This window comes from Carcharhinus amblyrhynchos, unplaced genomic scaffold (assembly GCF_965287045.1).
Source record: "Carcharhinus amblyrhynchos unplaced genomic scaffold, sCarAmb.v2.hapA chromosome_1067, whole genome shotgun sequence".
Lineage (NCBI taxonomy): Eukaryota > Metazoa > Chordata > Chondrichthyes > Carcharhiniformes > Carcharhinidae > Carcharhinus > Carcharhinus amblyrhynchos.
In genome coordinates this window covers 1-13,675 of record NW_027650807.1, presented here as the reverse complement: position 1 = coordinate 13,675, position 13,675 = coordinate 1, and the positions used below count along the sequence as shown (strand labels likewise).

General features: G+C 59.6%; 1 protein-coding gene across 1 annotated transcript; it reads left to right on the top strand.

Annotated features, from left to right (window-relative positions):
• Positions 1-4,889: 4,889 nt before the first annotated feature.
• Positions 4,890-9,996, top strand: LOC145340489 (uncharacterized). The gene is made up of 4 exons (XM_080184958.1): positions 4,890-4,904; positions 5,001-5,129; positions 7,642-7,670; positions 9,753-9,996. Exons 1-4 carry the CDS (start codon positions 4,890-4,892, stop codon positions 9,985-9,987), a joined length of 408 nt encoding a protein of 135 aa, XP_080041084.1. The 3' UTR covers positions 9,988-9,996.
• Positions 9,997-13,675: the final 3,679 nt, after the last annotated feature.

The following is a 13,675-nucleotide window of genomic DNA, read 5'->3' as shown; positions in this document are numbered from 1 at the left end:
CTAAATTGCCCCTTAGTCTCCAAAGATGTGTAGGTTGGGGGATTGGCCATGCTAAATTGTCCCTTAGTGTCCAAAGATGTGTAGGTTAGGTGGATTGACCATGCTAAATTGTCCCTTAGTGTCCAAAGATGTGTAGGTTAGGGTGGATTGGCCATGCTAAATTGTCCCTTAGTGTCCAAAGATGTGTAGGTTAGGTGGATTGACCATGCTAAATTGTCCATTAGTGTCCAAAGATGTGTAGGTTGGGGGATTGGCCATGCTAAATTGTCCCTTAGTGTCCAAAGATGTGTAGGTTAGGGTGGATTGGCCATGCTAAATTGTCCCTTAGTGTCCAAAGATGTGTAGGTTAGGGTGGATTGGCCATGCTAAATTGTCCCTTAGTGTCCAAAGATGTGTAGGTTAGGGTGGATTGGCCATGCTAAATTGTCCCTTAGTGTTCAAAGATGTGTAGGTTAGGGGGATTGGCCATGCTAAATTGCCCCTTAGTCTCCAAAGATGTGTAGGTTGGGGGATTGGCCATGCTAAATTGTCCCTTCGTGTCCAAAGATGTGTAGGTTAGGGGGATTGGCCATGCTAAATTGTCCCTTAGTGTCCAAAGATGTGTAGGTTAGGGTGGATTGGCCATGCTAAATTGTCCCTTAGTGTCCAAAGATGTGTAGGTTAGGGTGGATTGGCCATGCTAAATTGTCCCTTAGTGTCCAAAGATGTGTAGGTTAGGGTGGATTGGCCATGCTAAATAGTGCTTTAGTGTCAGGAGGAAATTGGGCCCTGGGTGGTATTGTGGTCAGTGCAGACGCGATGGGCTGGATGACCTCCATCTGCACTGCAGGGGTTCCAGGATAACTCTCTGTCCTGTTATCCTCAGGGATCAATGGATAATTAATCCAACATTTGGGGGTCCTTTGTCCTAGCAGCCTAATGTTCATTATGTATTCTTATGTCTTCTTAGCAGGTGTGACTATATCTCTGTCTCTCTCTCTCTGTCCCCCACATGCAGGGAACTACAGTGCCAACACCGTCTGTCGGCCCTGCCCTTCTGGAACATTCTCCAACGTCACCTCAACAACCCACACATGTCAAATCCACACAAAGTGAGTGTCACGGGGATTCTCGCCAGAGATAGGGAGGGGGTTGTAGGGGGGGCTGGAGGAGGTTACAGAGATAGGGAGGGGTTGTAGGGGGGCTGGAGGAGGTTACAGAGATAGGGAGGGGGTGTGGGGTCTGGAGAAGGTTACAGAGATAGGGAGGAGGTTGTAGGGGCGGCTGGAGGAGGTTACAGAGATAGGGAGGGGGTGTAGGGGGGCTGGAGGAGGTTACAGAGATAGGGAGGGGGTGTAGGGGGCTGGAGGGGGTTACAGAGATAGGGAGGGGGTTGTAGAGGGGGCTGGAGGAGGTTACAGAGATAGGGAGGGGGTGTAGAGGGCTGGAGGAGGTTACAGAGATAGGGAGGGGGTGTAGTGGGGTGGAGGGGGTTACAGAGATAGGGAGGGGGTGTAGGGGGCTGGAGGAGGTTACAGAGATAGGGAGGGGGTGTAGGGGGCTGGAGGGGGTTACAGAGATAGGGAGGGGGTTGTAGAGGGGGCTGGAGGAGGTTACAGAGATAGGGAGGGGGTGTAGGGGGCTGGAGGAGGTTACAGAGATAGGGAGGGGGTGTAGTGGGGTGGAGGGGGTTACAGAGATAGGGAGGGGGTGTAGGGGGGTGCTGGAGGAGGTTACAGAGATAGGGAGGGGGTGTAGGGGGGGGCTGGAGGAGGTTACAGAGATAGGGAGGGGGTGTAGGGGGCTGGAGGAGGTTACAGAGATAGGGAGGGGGTGTAGGGGGCTGGAGGGGGTTACAGAGATAGGGAGGGGGTTGTAGAGGGGGCTGGAGGAGGTTACAGAGATAGGGAGGGGGTGTAGGGGGCTGGAGGAGGTTACAGAGATAGGGAGGGGGTGTAGGGGGCTGGAGGGGGTTACAGAGATAGGGAGGGGGTTGTAGAGGGGGCTGGAGGAGGTTACAGAGATAGGGAGGGGGTGTAGAGGGCTGGAGGAGGTTACAGAGATAGGGAGGGGGTGTAGTGGGGTGGAGGGGGTTACAGAGATAGGGAGGGGGTGTAGGGGGCTGGAGGAGGTTACAGAGATAGGGAGGGGGTGTAGGGGGCTGGAGGGGGTTACAGAGATAGGGAGGGGGTTGTAGAGGGGGCTGGAGGAGGTTACAGAGATAGGGAGGGGGTGTAGGGGGGCTGGAGGAGGTTACAGAGATAGGGAGGGGGTTGAAGAGGGGGCTGGAGGAGGTTACAGAGATAGGGAGGGGGTGTAGGGGGCTGGAGGAGGTTACAGAGATAGGGAGGGGGTGTAGCGGGGTGGAGGGGGTTACAGAGATAGGGAGGGGGTGTAGGGGGGCTGGAGGGGGTTACAGAGATAGGGAGGGGGTGTAGGGGGCTGGAGGAGGTTACAGAGATAGGGAGGGGGTGTAGGGGAGGGAGGAGGTTACAGAGATAGGGAGGGGGGGCTGGAGGAGGGTTACAGAGATAGGGAGGGGGTGTAGGGGGGCAGGAGGAGGTTACAGAGATAGGGAGGGGGTGTAGGGGAGGGAGGAGGTTACAGAGATAGGGAGGGGGGGCTGGAGGAGGGTTACAGAGATAGGGAGGGGGTGTAGGGGGCTGGAGGAGGTTACAGAGATAGGGAGGGGGTGTAGAGGGCTGGAGGAGGTTACAGAGATAGGGAGGGGGTGTAGGGGGGCTGGAGGAGGTTACAGAGATAGGGAGGGGGTGTAGGGGGGCTGGAGGAGGTTACAGAGATAGGGAGGGGGTGTAGGGGGCTGGAGGGGGTTACAGAGATAGGGAGGGGGTGTAGGGGGCTGGAGGAGGGTTACAAAGATAGGGAGGGGTGTAGGGGGCTGGAGGAGGTTACAGAGATAGGGAGGGGGTGTAGGGGGGCTGGAGGAGGTTACAGAGATAGGGAGGGGGTGTAGGGGGCTGGAGGAGGTTACAGAGATAGAGAGGGGGTGTAGGGGGGCTGGAGGGGGTTACAGAGATAGGGAGGGGGTGTAGGGGGGCTGGAGGAGGTTACAGAGATAGGGAGTGGGTGTAGACGGAGTCAATGGATGGGAGGCTGGTTTGTGTGATGGGATTGGGGGCTACATTCACCACCCCTTTTGTAGTTCCTTGCGGTCTTGGGCAGAGCAGGATCCCAGACCGAGCTGTGATCCAACCCAGAGAGAATGCTTTCTATGGGGGCATCTGTAAAAGTTGGGGAGAGTCCGTAGCGGACATGCCAAATTTCCTTCGTCTTCTGAGAAAGTAGAGGCGTTGGTGGGGCTTCCTTAACTATAGTGTCGGCATTGGGGGGGGAACCAGGACAGGTGATCTGGACACCTTGAAGGTCTCTCGAGCCTTTCTACTCGGTCCCCGTTGATGTAGACAGAAGGGCGGGGGCAGGTTCTCCATACCCCGACAACTCCCTGAGGTCCAGACGGAGAACGTCTCCAAGCCATCCCTAACCATCTCCCCTTCCCCACCACCAGCTGTACATCGCTCGGGATGTTAACCACCAGAGAGGGGAACGCGACAGCCGACTCAGAGTGTACGCAACAAATAGGTCACAAGAAGAGACTGGGGACAGAGAACATTGGTGAGAATCCGTCTACCAACTGGAGAGGGAGCGCCGCACTGTGGGGAGGGTTGGTGCTGAGGGAGCGCCGCACTGTGGGAGGGTCGGTGCTGAGGGAGCGCCGCACTGTGGGGAGGGTCAGTGCTGAGGGAGCGCCGCACTGTGGGGAGGGTCGGTGCTGAGGGAGCGCCGCACTGTGGGAGGGTCGGTGCTGAGGGAGCGCCGCACTGTGGGGAGGGTCGGTGCTGAGGGAGCGCCGCACTGTGGGAGGGTCGGTGCTGAGGGAGCGCCGCACTGTGGGAGGGTCGGTGCTGAGGGAGCGCCGCACTGTGGGGAGGGTCGGTGCTGAGGGAGCGCCGCACTGTGGGAGGGTCAGTGCCGAGGGAGCGCCGCACTGTGGGGAGGGTCGGTGCTGAGGGAGCTCCGCACTGTGGGGAGGGTCGGTGCTGAGGGAGCGCCGCACTGTGGGGAGGGTCGGTGCCGAGGGAGCGCCGCACTGTGGGAGGGTCAGTGCTGAGGGAGTGCCGTACTGTGGGAGGGTCGGTGCCGAGGGAGCGCCGCACTGTGGGAGGGTCGGTGCTGAGGGAGCGCCGCACTGTGGGAGGGTCGGTGCTGAGGGAGCGCCGCACTGTGGGAGGGTCGGTGCTGAGGGAGCGCCGCACTGTGGGAGGGTCTGTGCTGAGGGAGCGCCGCACTGCGGGAGGGTCGGTGCTGAGGGAGCGCCGCACTGTGGGAGGGTCGGTGCTGAGGGAGCGCCGCACTGTGGGAGGGTCGGTGCTGAGGGAGTGCCGCACTGTGGGGAGGGTCGGTGCTGAGGGAGCGCCGCACTGTGGGAGGGTCGGTGCTGAGGGATTAGTTTTGGGATTGATACAGGGCTATGGGGAGAGAGTGGGACAGTGGGATTAGTTTGGGAATGATACAGGGCTATGGGGAGAGAGTGGGACAGTGGGATTAGTTTGGGGATTGATACAGGGCTATGGGGAGAGAGTGGGACAGTGGGATTAGTTTGGGATTGATACAGGGCTATGGGGAGAGAGTGGGGCAGTGGGATTAGTTTGGGATTGATACAGGGCTATGGGGAGAGAGCGGGGCAGTGGGATTAGTTTTGGGATTGATACAGGGCTATGGGGAGAGAGTGGGACAGTGGGATTAGTTTGGGGATTGATACAGGGCTATGGGGAGAGAGTGGGGCAGTGGGATTAGTTTGGGGATTGATACAGGGCTATGGGGAGAGAGTGGGACAGTGGGATTAGTTTGGGGATTGATACAGGGCTATAGGGAGAGAGTGGGACAGTGGGATGAGCTCAACTGCGGTCAAAAGGTTGGCCATCGAGTTGGCCATTTTGGGTGGCGGCCATTTTGTGTGTGCCCTGGGCACTAATCTCTCCCTGTCTCTTTTTTGCTGACAGACCCCAGCTCGGTGTCTCTGGCCGTCCCCTCCTCCATCCTCTTCGTCATCCTGGTCATCCTCACCGGATCCTGCATCATCCAGGGTTTCCGTCGGCAACGCCCCCTTCAGCTGGCTTGCTTCAAGAAGGGTGAGGGTCGCAGGCCCGGACTAGGCCGCAGCCTTCGTCCGGGGAGGCTGGGGAGGGGGAGGGAGGGGAGCAGCGACTGAGGGGGCGGAGGGCAACGGGAGAAGGCCCTTCAGGCCCTCGGGCCGGCACTGCTAGCCCGTGACGGCAGCATTCGCCCTCTGTCGCTCTACCTCACCTCCTCGCCATCTCCCTCGCAATGAAACTTGGAGTTGGTGAGAGAGAGAGGGAGAGAGACAGAGAGATAGGGAGTGGGTGTCGGGGGGCTGGAGGAGGTTACAGAGATAGGGAGGGGGTGTAGGGGGATGGAGGAGGTTACAGAGATAGGGAGGGGGTGTAGGGGGATGGAGGAGGTTACAGAGATAGGGAGGGGGTGTAGGGGGGCTGGAGGAGGTTACAGAGATAGGGAGGGGGTGTAGGGGGATGGAGGAGGTTACAGAGATAGGGAGGGGGTGTAGGGGGGCTGGAGGAGGTTACAGAGATAGGGAGGGGGTGTAGGGGGATGGAGGAGGTTACAGAGATAGGGAGGGGGTGTAGGGGGGCTGGAGGAGGTTACAGAGATAGGGAGGGGGTGTAGGGGGATGGAGGAGGTTACAGAGATAGGGAGGGGGTGTAGGGGGGCTGGAGGAGGTTACAGAGATAGGGAGGGGGTGTAGGAGGCTGGAGGAGGTTACAGAGATAGGGAGGGGGTGTAGGGGGGCTGGAGGAGGTTACAGAGATAGGGAGGGGGTGTAGGGGGCTGGAGGAGGTTACAGAGATAGGGAGGGGGTGTAGGGGGTGGGAGGGGGTTACAGAGATAGGGAGGGGGTGTAGGGGGGTTGGAGGGGGTTACAGAGATAGGGAGGGGGTGCAGGGGGTGGGAGGAGGTTACAGAGATAGGGAGGGGGTGTAGAGGTTGGGAGGGGGTTACAGAGATAGGGAGGGGGTGTAGGGGGCTGGAGGAGGTTACAGAGATAGGGAGGGGGTTTAGGGGGCTGGAGGAGGCTACAGAGATAGGGAGGGGGTGTAGGGGGCTGGAGGAGGGTTACAGAGAGAGGGAGGGGGTGTAGGGGGATGGAGGAGGTTACAGAGATAAGGAGGGGGTGCAGGGGTTTGGAGGGGGTTACAGAGATAGGGAGGGGTGTAGGGGCTGGAGGAGGTTACAGAGATAGGGAAGGGGTGTAGGGGCTGGAGGGGGTTACAGAGATAGGGAGGGGGTGTAGGAGCTGGAGGAGGTTACAGAGATAGGGAGGGGGTGTAGGGGGCTGGAGGAGGGTTATAGAGATAGGGAGGGGGTGTAGGGGGCTGGAGGAGGTTACAGATAGGGAGGGGGTGTAGGGGGGCTGGAGGGGGTTACAGAGATAGGGAGGGGGTGTAGGGGGCTGGAGGAGGTTACAGAGATAGGGAGGGGGTGTAGGGGCTGGAGGGGGTTACAGAGATAGGGAGGGGGTGTAGGGGGCTGGAGGAGGTTACAGAGATAGGGAGGGGGTGTAGGGGGATGGAGGAGGTTACAGAGATAGGGAGGGGGTGTAGGGGGATGGAGGAGGTTACAGAGATAGGGAGGGGGTGTAGGGGGGCTGGAGGAGGTTACAGAGATAGGGAGGGGGTGTAGGAGGCTGGAGGAGGTTACAGAGATAGGGAGGGGGTGTAGGGGGGCTGGAGGAGGTTACAGAGATAGGGAGTGGGTGTAGGGGGCTGGAGGAGGTTACAGAGATAGGGAGGGGGTGTAGGGGCTGGAGGGGGTTACAGAGATAGGGAGGGGGTGTAGGGGGCTGGAGGGGGGTTACAGAGATAGGGAGGGGGTGTAGGGGGATGGAGGAGGTTACAGAGATAGGGAGGGGGTGTAGGGGGCTGGAGGAGGTTACAGAGATAGGGAGGGGGTGTAGGGGGATGGAGGAGGTTACAGAGATAGGGAGGGGGTGTAGGGGGGTTGGAGGGGGTTACAGAGATAGGGAGGGGGTGTAGGGGGGTTGGAGGGGGTTACAGAGATAGGGAGGGGGTGCAGGGGGTGGGAGGAGGTTACAGAGATAGGGAGGGGGTGTAGAGGTTGGGAGGGGGTTACAGAGATAGGGAGGGGGTGTAGGGGGATGGAGGAGGTTACAGAGATAAGGAGGGGGTGCAGGGGTTTGGAGGGGGTTACAGAGATAGGGAGGGGGTGTAGGGGCTGGAGGAGGTTACAGAGATATGGAGGGGGTGTAGGGGCTGGAGGGGGTTACAGAGATAGGGAGGGGGTGTAGGGGGCTGGAGGGGGTTACAGAGATAGGGAGGGGGGTGTAGGGGGCTGGAGGAGGGTTATAGAGATAGGGAGGGGGTGTAGGGGGCTGGAGGAGGTTACAGAGATAGGGAGGGGGTGTAGTGGGGCTGGGGGGGGTTACAGAGATAGGGAGGGGGTGTAGGGGCTGGAGGAGGTTACAGAGATAGGGAGGGGGTGTAGTGGGGCTGGGGGGGGTTACAGAGATAGGGAGGGGGTGTAGGGGAGGGAGGGGGTTACAGAGACGGGTTTGGATAATAATTCCCTTTCAATTTTGCTTTCCAGTTTTCAAAAGTTGTACCACTGACCCTGAGGTGAGTTCACAAACCTCCCATCAACAAATATATCCCTCTGTTCCCCAGTGTGTCCTCTCTCTGTCTCCCTCTGTTCCCCAGTGTGTCCTCTCTCTGTATCCCTCTGTTCCCCAGTGTGTCCTCTCTCTGTCTCCCTCTGTTCCCCAGTGTGTCCTCTCTCTGTATCCCTCTGTTCCCCAGTGTGTCCTCTCTCTGTATCCCTCTGTTCCCCAGTGTGTCCTCTCTCTGTATCCCTCTGTTCCCCAGTGTGTCCTCTCTCTGTCTCCCTCTGTTCCCCAGTGTATCCTCTCTCTGTATCCCTCTATTCCCCAGTGTGTCCTCTCTCTGTATCCCTCTGTTCCCCAGTGTGTCCTCTCTCTGTATCCCTCTGTTCCCCAGCGTGTCCTCTCTCTGTATCCCTCTGTTCCCCAGCGTGTCCTCTCTCTGTATCCCTCTGTTCCCCAGTGTGTCCTCTCTCTGTATCCCTCTGTTCCCCAGTGTGTCCTCTCTCTGTGTCCCTCCGTCCCCCAGTGTGTCCTCTCTCTGTATCCCTCTGTTCCCCAGCGTGTCCTCTCTCTGTATCCCTCTGTTCCCCAGCGTGTCCTCTCTCTGTATCCCTCTGTTCCCCAGTGTGTCCTCTCTCTGTATCCCTCTGTTCCCCAGTGTGTCCTCTCTCTGTGTCCCTCCGTCCCCCAGTGTGTCCTCTCTCTGTCTCCCTCCGTCCCCCAGTGTGTCCTCTCTCTGTCTCCCTCCGTCCCCCAGTGTGTCCTCTCTCTGTATCCCTCCGTTCCCCAGTGTGTCCTCTCTCTGTATCCCTCTGTTCCCCAGTGTGTCCTCTCTCTGTATCCCTCTGTTCCCCAGTGTGCCCTCTCTCTGTCTCCCTCCGTCCCCCAGTGTGTCCTCTCTCTGTATCCCTCTGTTCCCCAGTGTGTCCTCTCTCTGTCTCCCTCTGTTCCCCAGTGTGTCCTCTCTCTGTATCCCTCTGTTCCCCAGTGTGTCCTCTCTCTGTATCCCTCTGTTCCCCAGTGTGTCCTCTCTCTGTATCTCTCTGTTCCCCAGTGTGTCCTCTCTCTGTATCCCTCTGTTCCCCAGTGTGTCCTCTCTCTGTGTCCCTCTGTTCCCCAGTGTGTCCTCTCTCTGTATCCCTCTGTTCCCCAGTGTGTCCTCTCTCTGTATCCCTCTGTTCCCCAGTGTGTCCTCTCTCTGTATCCCTCTGTTCCCCAGTGTGTCCTCTCTCTGTATCCCTCTGTTCCCCAGTGTGTCCTCTCTCTGTATCCGTCTGTTCCCCAGTGTGTCCTCTCTCTGTATCCCTCTGTTCCCCAGTGTGTCCTCTCTCTGTATCCCTCTGTTCCCCAGTGTGTCCCCTCTCTGTTCCCCAGTGTGTCCTCTCTCTGTATCCCTCTGTTCCCCAGTGTGTCCTCTCTCTGTATCCCTCTGTTCCCCAGTGTGTCCTCTCTCTGTATCCCTCTGTTCCCCAGTGTGTCCTCTCTCTGTATCCCTCTGTTCCCCAGTGTGTCCTCTCTCTTTATCCCTCTGTTCCCCAGTGTGTCCTCTCTCTGTATCCCTCTGTTCCCCAGTGTGTCCCCTCTCTGTTCCCCAGTGTGTCCTCTCTATGTGTCCCTCTGTTCCCCAGTGTGTCCTCTCTCTGTATCCCTCTGTTCCCCAGTGTGTCCTCTCTCTGTATCCTTCTGTTCCCCAGTGTGTCCTCTCTCTGTATCCCTCTGTTCCCCAGTGTGTCCTCTCTCTGTATCCCTCTGTTCCCCAGTGTGTCCTCTCTCTGTATCCCTCTGTTCCCCAGTGTGTCCTCTCTCTGTATCCCTCTGTTCCCCAGTGTGTCCTCTCTCTGTATCCCTCTGTTCCCCAGTGTGTCCTCTCTCTATATCCCTCTGTTCCCCAGTGTGCCCTCTCTCTGTCTCCCTCTGTTCCCCAGTGTGTCCTCTCTCTGTATCCCTCTGTTCCCCAGTGTGTCCTCTCTCTGTATCCCTCTGTTCCCCAGTGTGTCCTCTCTCTGTATCCCTCTGTTCCCCAGTGTGTCCTCTCTCTGTATCCCTCTGTTCCCCAGTGTGTCCTCTCTCTCTGTCTAACCCCTCTTGTCTCTCCCAGATCCAGGACGCTGATTACAAGTCTCTGGAGATCACTCAGGCGGAACTCCTGCGGACAACTGAGGTCACCCAAAGACAGATTTGCCCACCCCCCGATTCGAAGATTGCCCTGGAGACAGAGAGCCGCCAGGAGCGTCCCTGCGAACGCCAAGATGCAACAGACGGGAGCGATGTCCGCCCAAGCGATTGTGGCAACCAGGGACAGGCTGGGAGTTCGGGTGCCCCGAGGTCCATGAAACTGGAGGATGGCGAAGTCAAATCAACGGGAGTCATCGGTTAGTCTGAGACCGCGTTTCTCCGAGTGTGGGTCTAACCGAGGGGGATAGGGAGACGGGAACTGTGCACGGTGCTCCGAGTGTGGGTCTAACCGAGGGGGATAGGGAGACGGGAACTGTGCTCCGAGTGTGGGTCTAACTGAGGGGGATAGGGAGACGGGAACTGTGCACGGTGCTCCGAGTGTGGGTCTGACCGAGGGGGATAGGGAGACGGGGAACTGTGCTCCGAGTGTGGGTCTAACCGAGGGGGATAGGGAGACGGGAACTGTGCTCCGAGTGTGGGTCTGACCGAGGGGGATAGGGAGACGGGAACTGTGCTCCGAGTGTGGGTCTGACCGAGGGGGATAGGGAGACGGGAACTGTGCTCCGAGTGTGGGTCTAACCGAGGGGGATAGGGAGACGGGAACTGTGCTCCGAGTGTGGGTCTAACCGAGGGGGATAGGGAGACGGGAACTGTGCTCCGAGTGTGGGTCTAACCGAGGGGGATAGGGAGACGGGAACTGTGCTCCGAACGTGGGTCTAACCGAGGGGGATAGGGAGACGGGAACTGTGCTCCGAACGTGGGTCTAACCGAGGGGGATAGGGAGACGGGAACTGTGCTCCGAGTGTGGGTCTAACCGAGGGGGATAGGGAGATGGGAACTGTGCTCCGAGTGTGGATCTGACCGAGGGGGATAGGGAGACGGGAACTGTGCTCCGAGTGTGGGTCTGACCGAGGGGATAGGGAGACGGGAACTGTGCTCCGAGTGTGGGTCTGACCGAGGGGGATAGGGAGACGGGAACTGTGCTCCGAGTGTGGGTCTAACCGAGGGGGATAGGGAGACGGGAACTGTGCACAGTGCTCCGAGTGTGGGTCTAACCGAGGGGATAGGGAGACGGGAACTGTGCACGGTGCTCCGAGTGTGGGTCTAACCGAGGGGATAGGGAGACGGGAACTGTGCACGGTGCTCCGAGTGTGGGTCTAACCGAGGGGATAGGGAGACGGGAACTGTGCTCCGAGTGTGGGTCTAACCGAGGGGGATAGGGAGACGGGAACTGTGCACGGTGCTCCGAGTGTGGGTCTAACCGAGGGGATAGGGAGACGGGAACTGTGCACGGTGCTCCGAGTGTGGGTCTAACCGAGGGGATAGGGAGACGGGAACTGTGCTCCGAGTGTGGGTCTGACCGAGGGGGATAGGGAGACGGGAACTGTGCACGGTGCTCCGAGTGTGGGTCTGACCGAGGGGGATAGGGAGACGGGAACTGTGCACAGTGCTCCGAGTGTGGGTCTGACCGAGGGGGATAGGGAGACGGGAACTGTGCTCCGAGTGTGGGTCTAACCGAGGGGGATAGGGAGACGGGAACTGTGCACGGTGCTCCGAGTGTGGGTCTAACCGAGGGGATAGGGAGACGGGGAACTGTGCTCCGAGTGTGGGTCTGACCGAGGGGGATAGGGAGATGGGAACTGTGCTCCGAGTGTGGGTCTGACCGAGGGGGATAGGGAGACGGGAACGGTGCTCCGAGTGTGGGTCTAACCGAGGGGATAGGGAGACGGGAACTGTGCTCCGAGTGTGGGTCTGACCGAGGGGGATAAGGAGACGGGAACTGTGCTCCGAGTGTGGGTCTGACCGAGGGGGATAGGGAGACGGGAACGGTGCTCCGAGTGTGGGTCTGACCGAGGGGGATAGGGAGATGGGAACTGTGCTCCGAGTGTGGGTCTAACCGAGGGGGATAGGGAGACGGGAACTGTGCTCCGAGTGTGGGTCTAACCGAGGGGGATAGGGAGACGGGAACTGTGCTCCGAGTGTGGGTCTGACCGAGGGGGATAGGGAGACGGGGAACTGTGCTCCGAGTGTGGGTCTAACCGAGGGGGATAGGGAGACGGGAACTGTGCTCCGAGTGTGGGTCTAACCGAGGGGGATAGGGAGACGGGGAACAGTGCTCCGAGTGTGGGTCTGACCGAGGCGGATAGGGAGACGGGAACTGTGCACTGTGCTCCGAGTGTGGGTCTAACCGAGGGGGATAGGGAGACAGGAACTGTGCACGGTGCTCCGAGTGTGGGTCTAACCGAGGGGGATAGGGAGACGGGAACTGTGCTCCGAGTGTGGGTCTAACCGAGGGGGATAGGGAGACGGGAACTGTGCTCCGAGTGTGGGTCTAACCGAGGGGGATAGGGAGACGGGAACTGTGCTCCGAGTGTGGGTCTAACCGAGGGGGATAGGGAGACGGGGGAACTGTGCTCCGAGTGTGGGTCTAACCGAGGGGGATAGGGAGACGGGAACTGTGCTCCGAGTGTGGGTCTAACCGAGGGGGATAGGGAGACGGGAACTGTGCTCCGAGTGTGGGTCTAACCGAGGGGGATAGGGAGACGGGAACTGTGCTCCGAGTGTGGGTCTAACCGAGGGGGATAGGGAGACGGGAACTGTGCTCCGAGTGTGGGTCTAACCGAGGGGGATAGGGAGACGGGAACTGTGCTCCGAGTGTGGGTCTGACGGAGGGGGATAGGGAGACGGGAACTGTGCTCCGAGTGTGGGTCTGACCGAGGGGGATAGGGAGACGGGAACTGTGCTCCGAGTGTGGGTCTAACCGAGGGGGATAGGGAGACGGGAACTGTGCTCCGAGTGTGGGTCTAACCGAGGGGGATAGGGAGACGGGAACTGTGCTCCGAGTGTGGGTCTAACCGAGGGGGATAGGGAGACGGGAACTGTGCTCCGAGTGTGGGTCTAACCGAGGGGGATAGGGAGACGGGAACTGTGCTCCGAGTGTGGGTCTAACCGAGGGGGATAGGGAGACGGGAACTGTGCTCCGAGTGTGGGTCTAACCGAGGGGGATAGGGAGACGGGAACTGTGCACGGTGCTCCGAGTGTGGGTCTAACCGAGGGGGATAGGGAGACGGGAACTGTGCACGGTGCTCCGAGTGTGGGTCTAACCGAGGGGATAGGGAGACGGGGACTGTGCTCCGAGTGTGGGTCTGACCGAGGGGGATAGGGAGACGGGAACGGTGCTCCGAGTGTGGGTCTGAGCCAGGATCGAGCTGTGATATTCTCCCCTTGCCTCCCTGCTCCAGGACCTGTGTACATCTACAACCCCGCGCGAGTGTACGTGGGAGTTATCAGCGGACACAGGGATCTGCGACGGAGTCTCCACTCCAGGGACGAAACTTCCACAAACGACGGAACACTGCGTTACCCCCAGGAGGAACAGGGAACATGCGAGAGGGAGATGGGAGAGTTCCCACAACAGGAATGTGGGAAGGACAGTCACATTTCTGAATCTGTGTCTGATCACCCCTGAGGGGGCCTCATGAACACTCTATTCAAACCTGAGGACAAACCTCGAGTGGGGAGAGTCACATCTGTTTGTAAATAGTATACAGAACACCTCCCCGCAGTGCGGCGCTCCCTCGGCGCCGACCCTCCCCACAGTGCGGCGCTCCCTCGGCGCCGACCCTCCCCACAGTGCGGCGCTCCCTCGGCACCGACCCTCCCCACAGTGCGGCGCTCCCTCGGCACCGACCCTCCCCACAGTGCGGCGCTCCCTCGGCACCGACCCTCCCCACAGTGCGGCGCTCCCTCGGCACCGACCCTCCCCACAGTGCGGCGCTCCCTCGGCACCGACCCTCCCCACAGTGCGGCGCTCCCTCGGCGCCGACCCTCCCCACAGTGCGGCGC

Bases quoted from the DNA above. Each gene is read 5' to 3' on its own strand.
- LOC145340489 (XM_080184958.1), top strand. The intron at 5,130-7,641 runs GTGAGGGTCGCA...TTTGCTTTCCAG, and splicing joins GCTGGCTTGCTTCAAGAAGG to TTTTCAAAAGTTGTACCACT. The intron at 7,671-9,752 runs GTGAGTTCACAA...TGTCTCTCCCAG, and splicing joins GTTGTACCACTGACCCTGAG to ATCCAGGACGCTGATTACAA.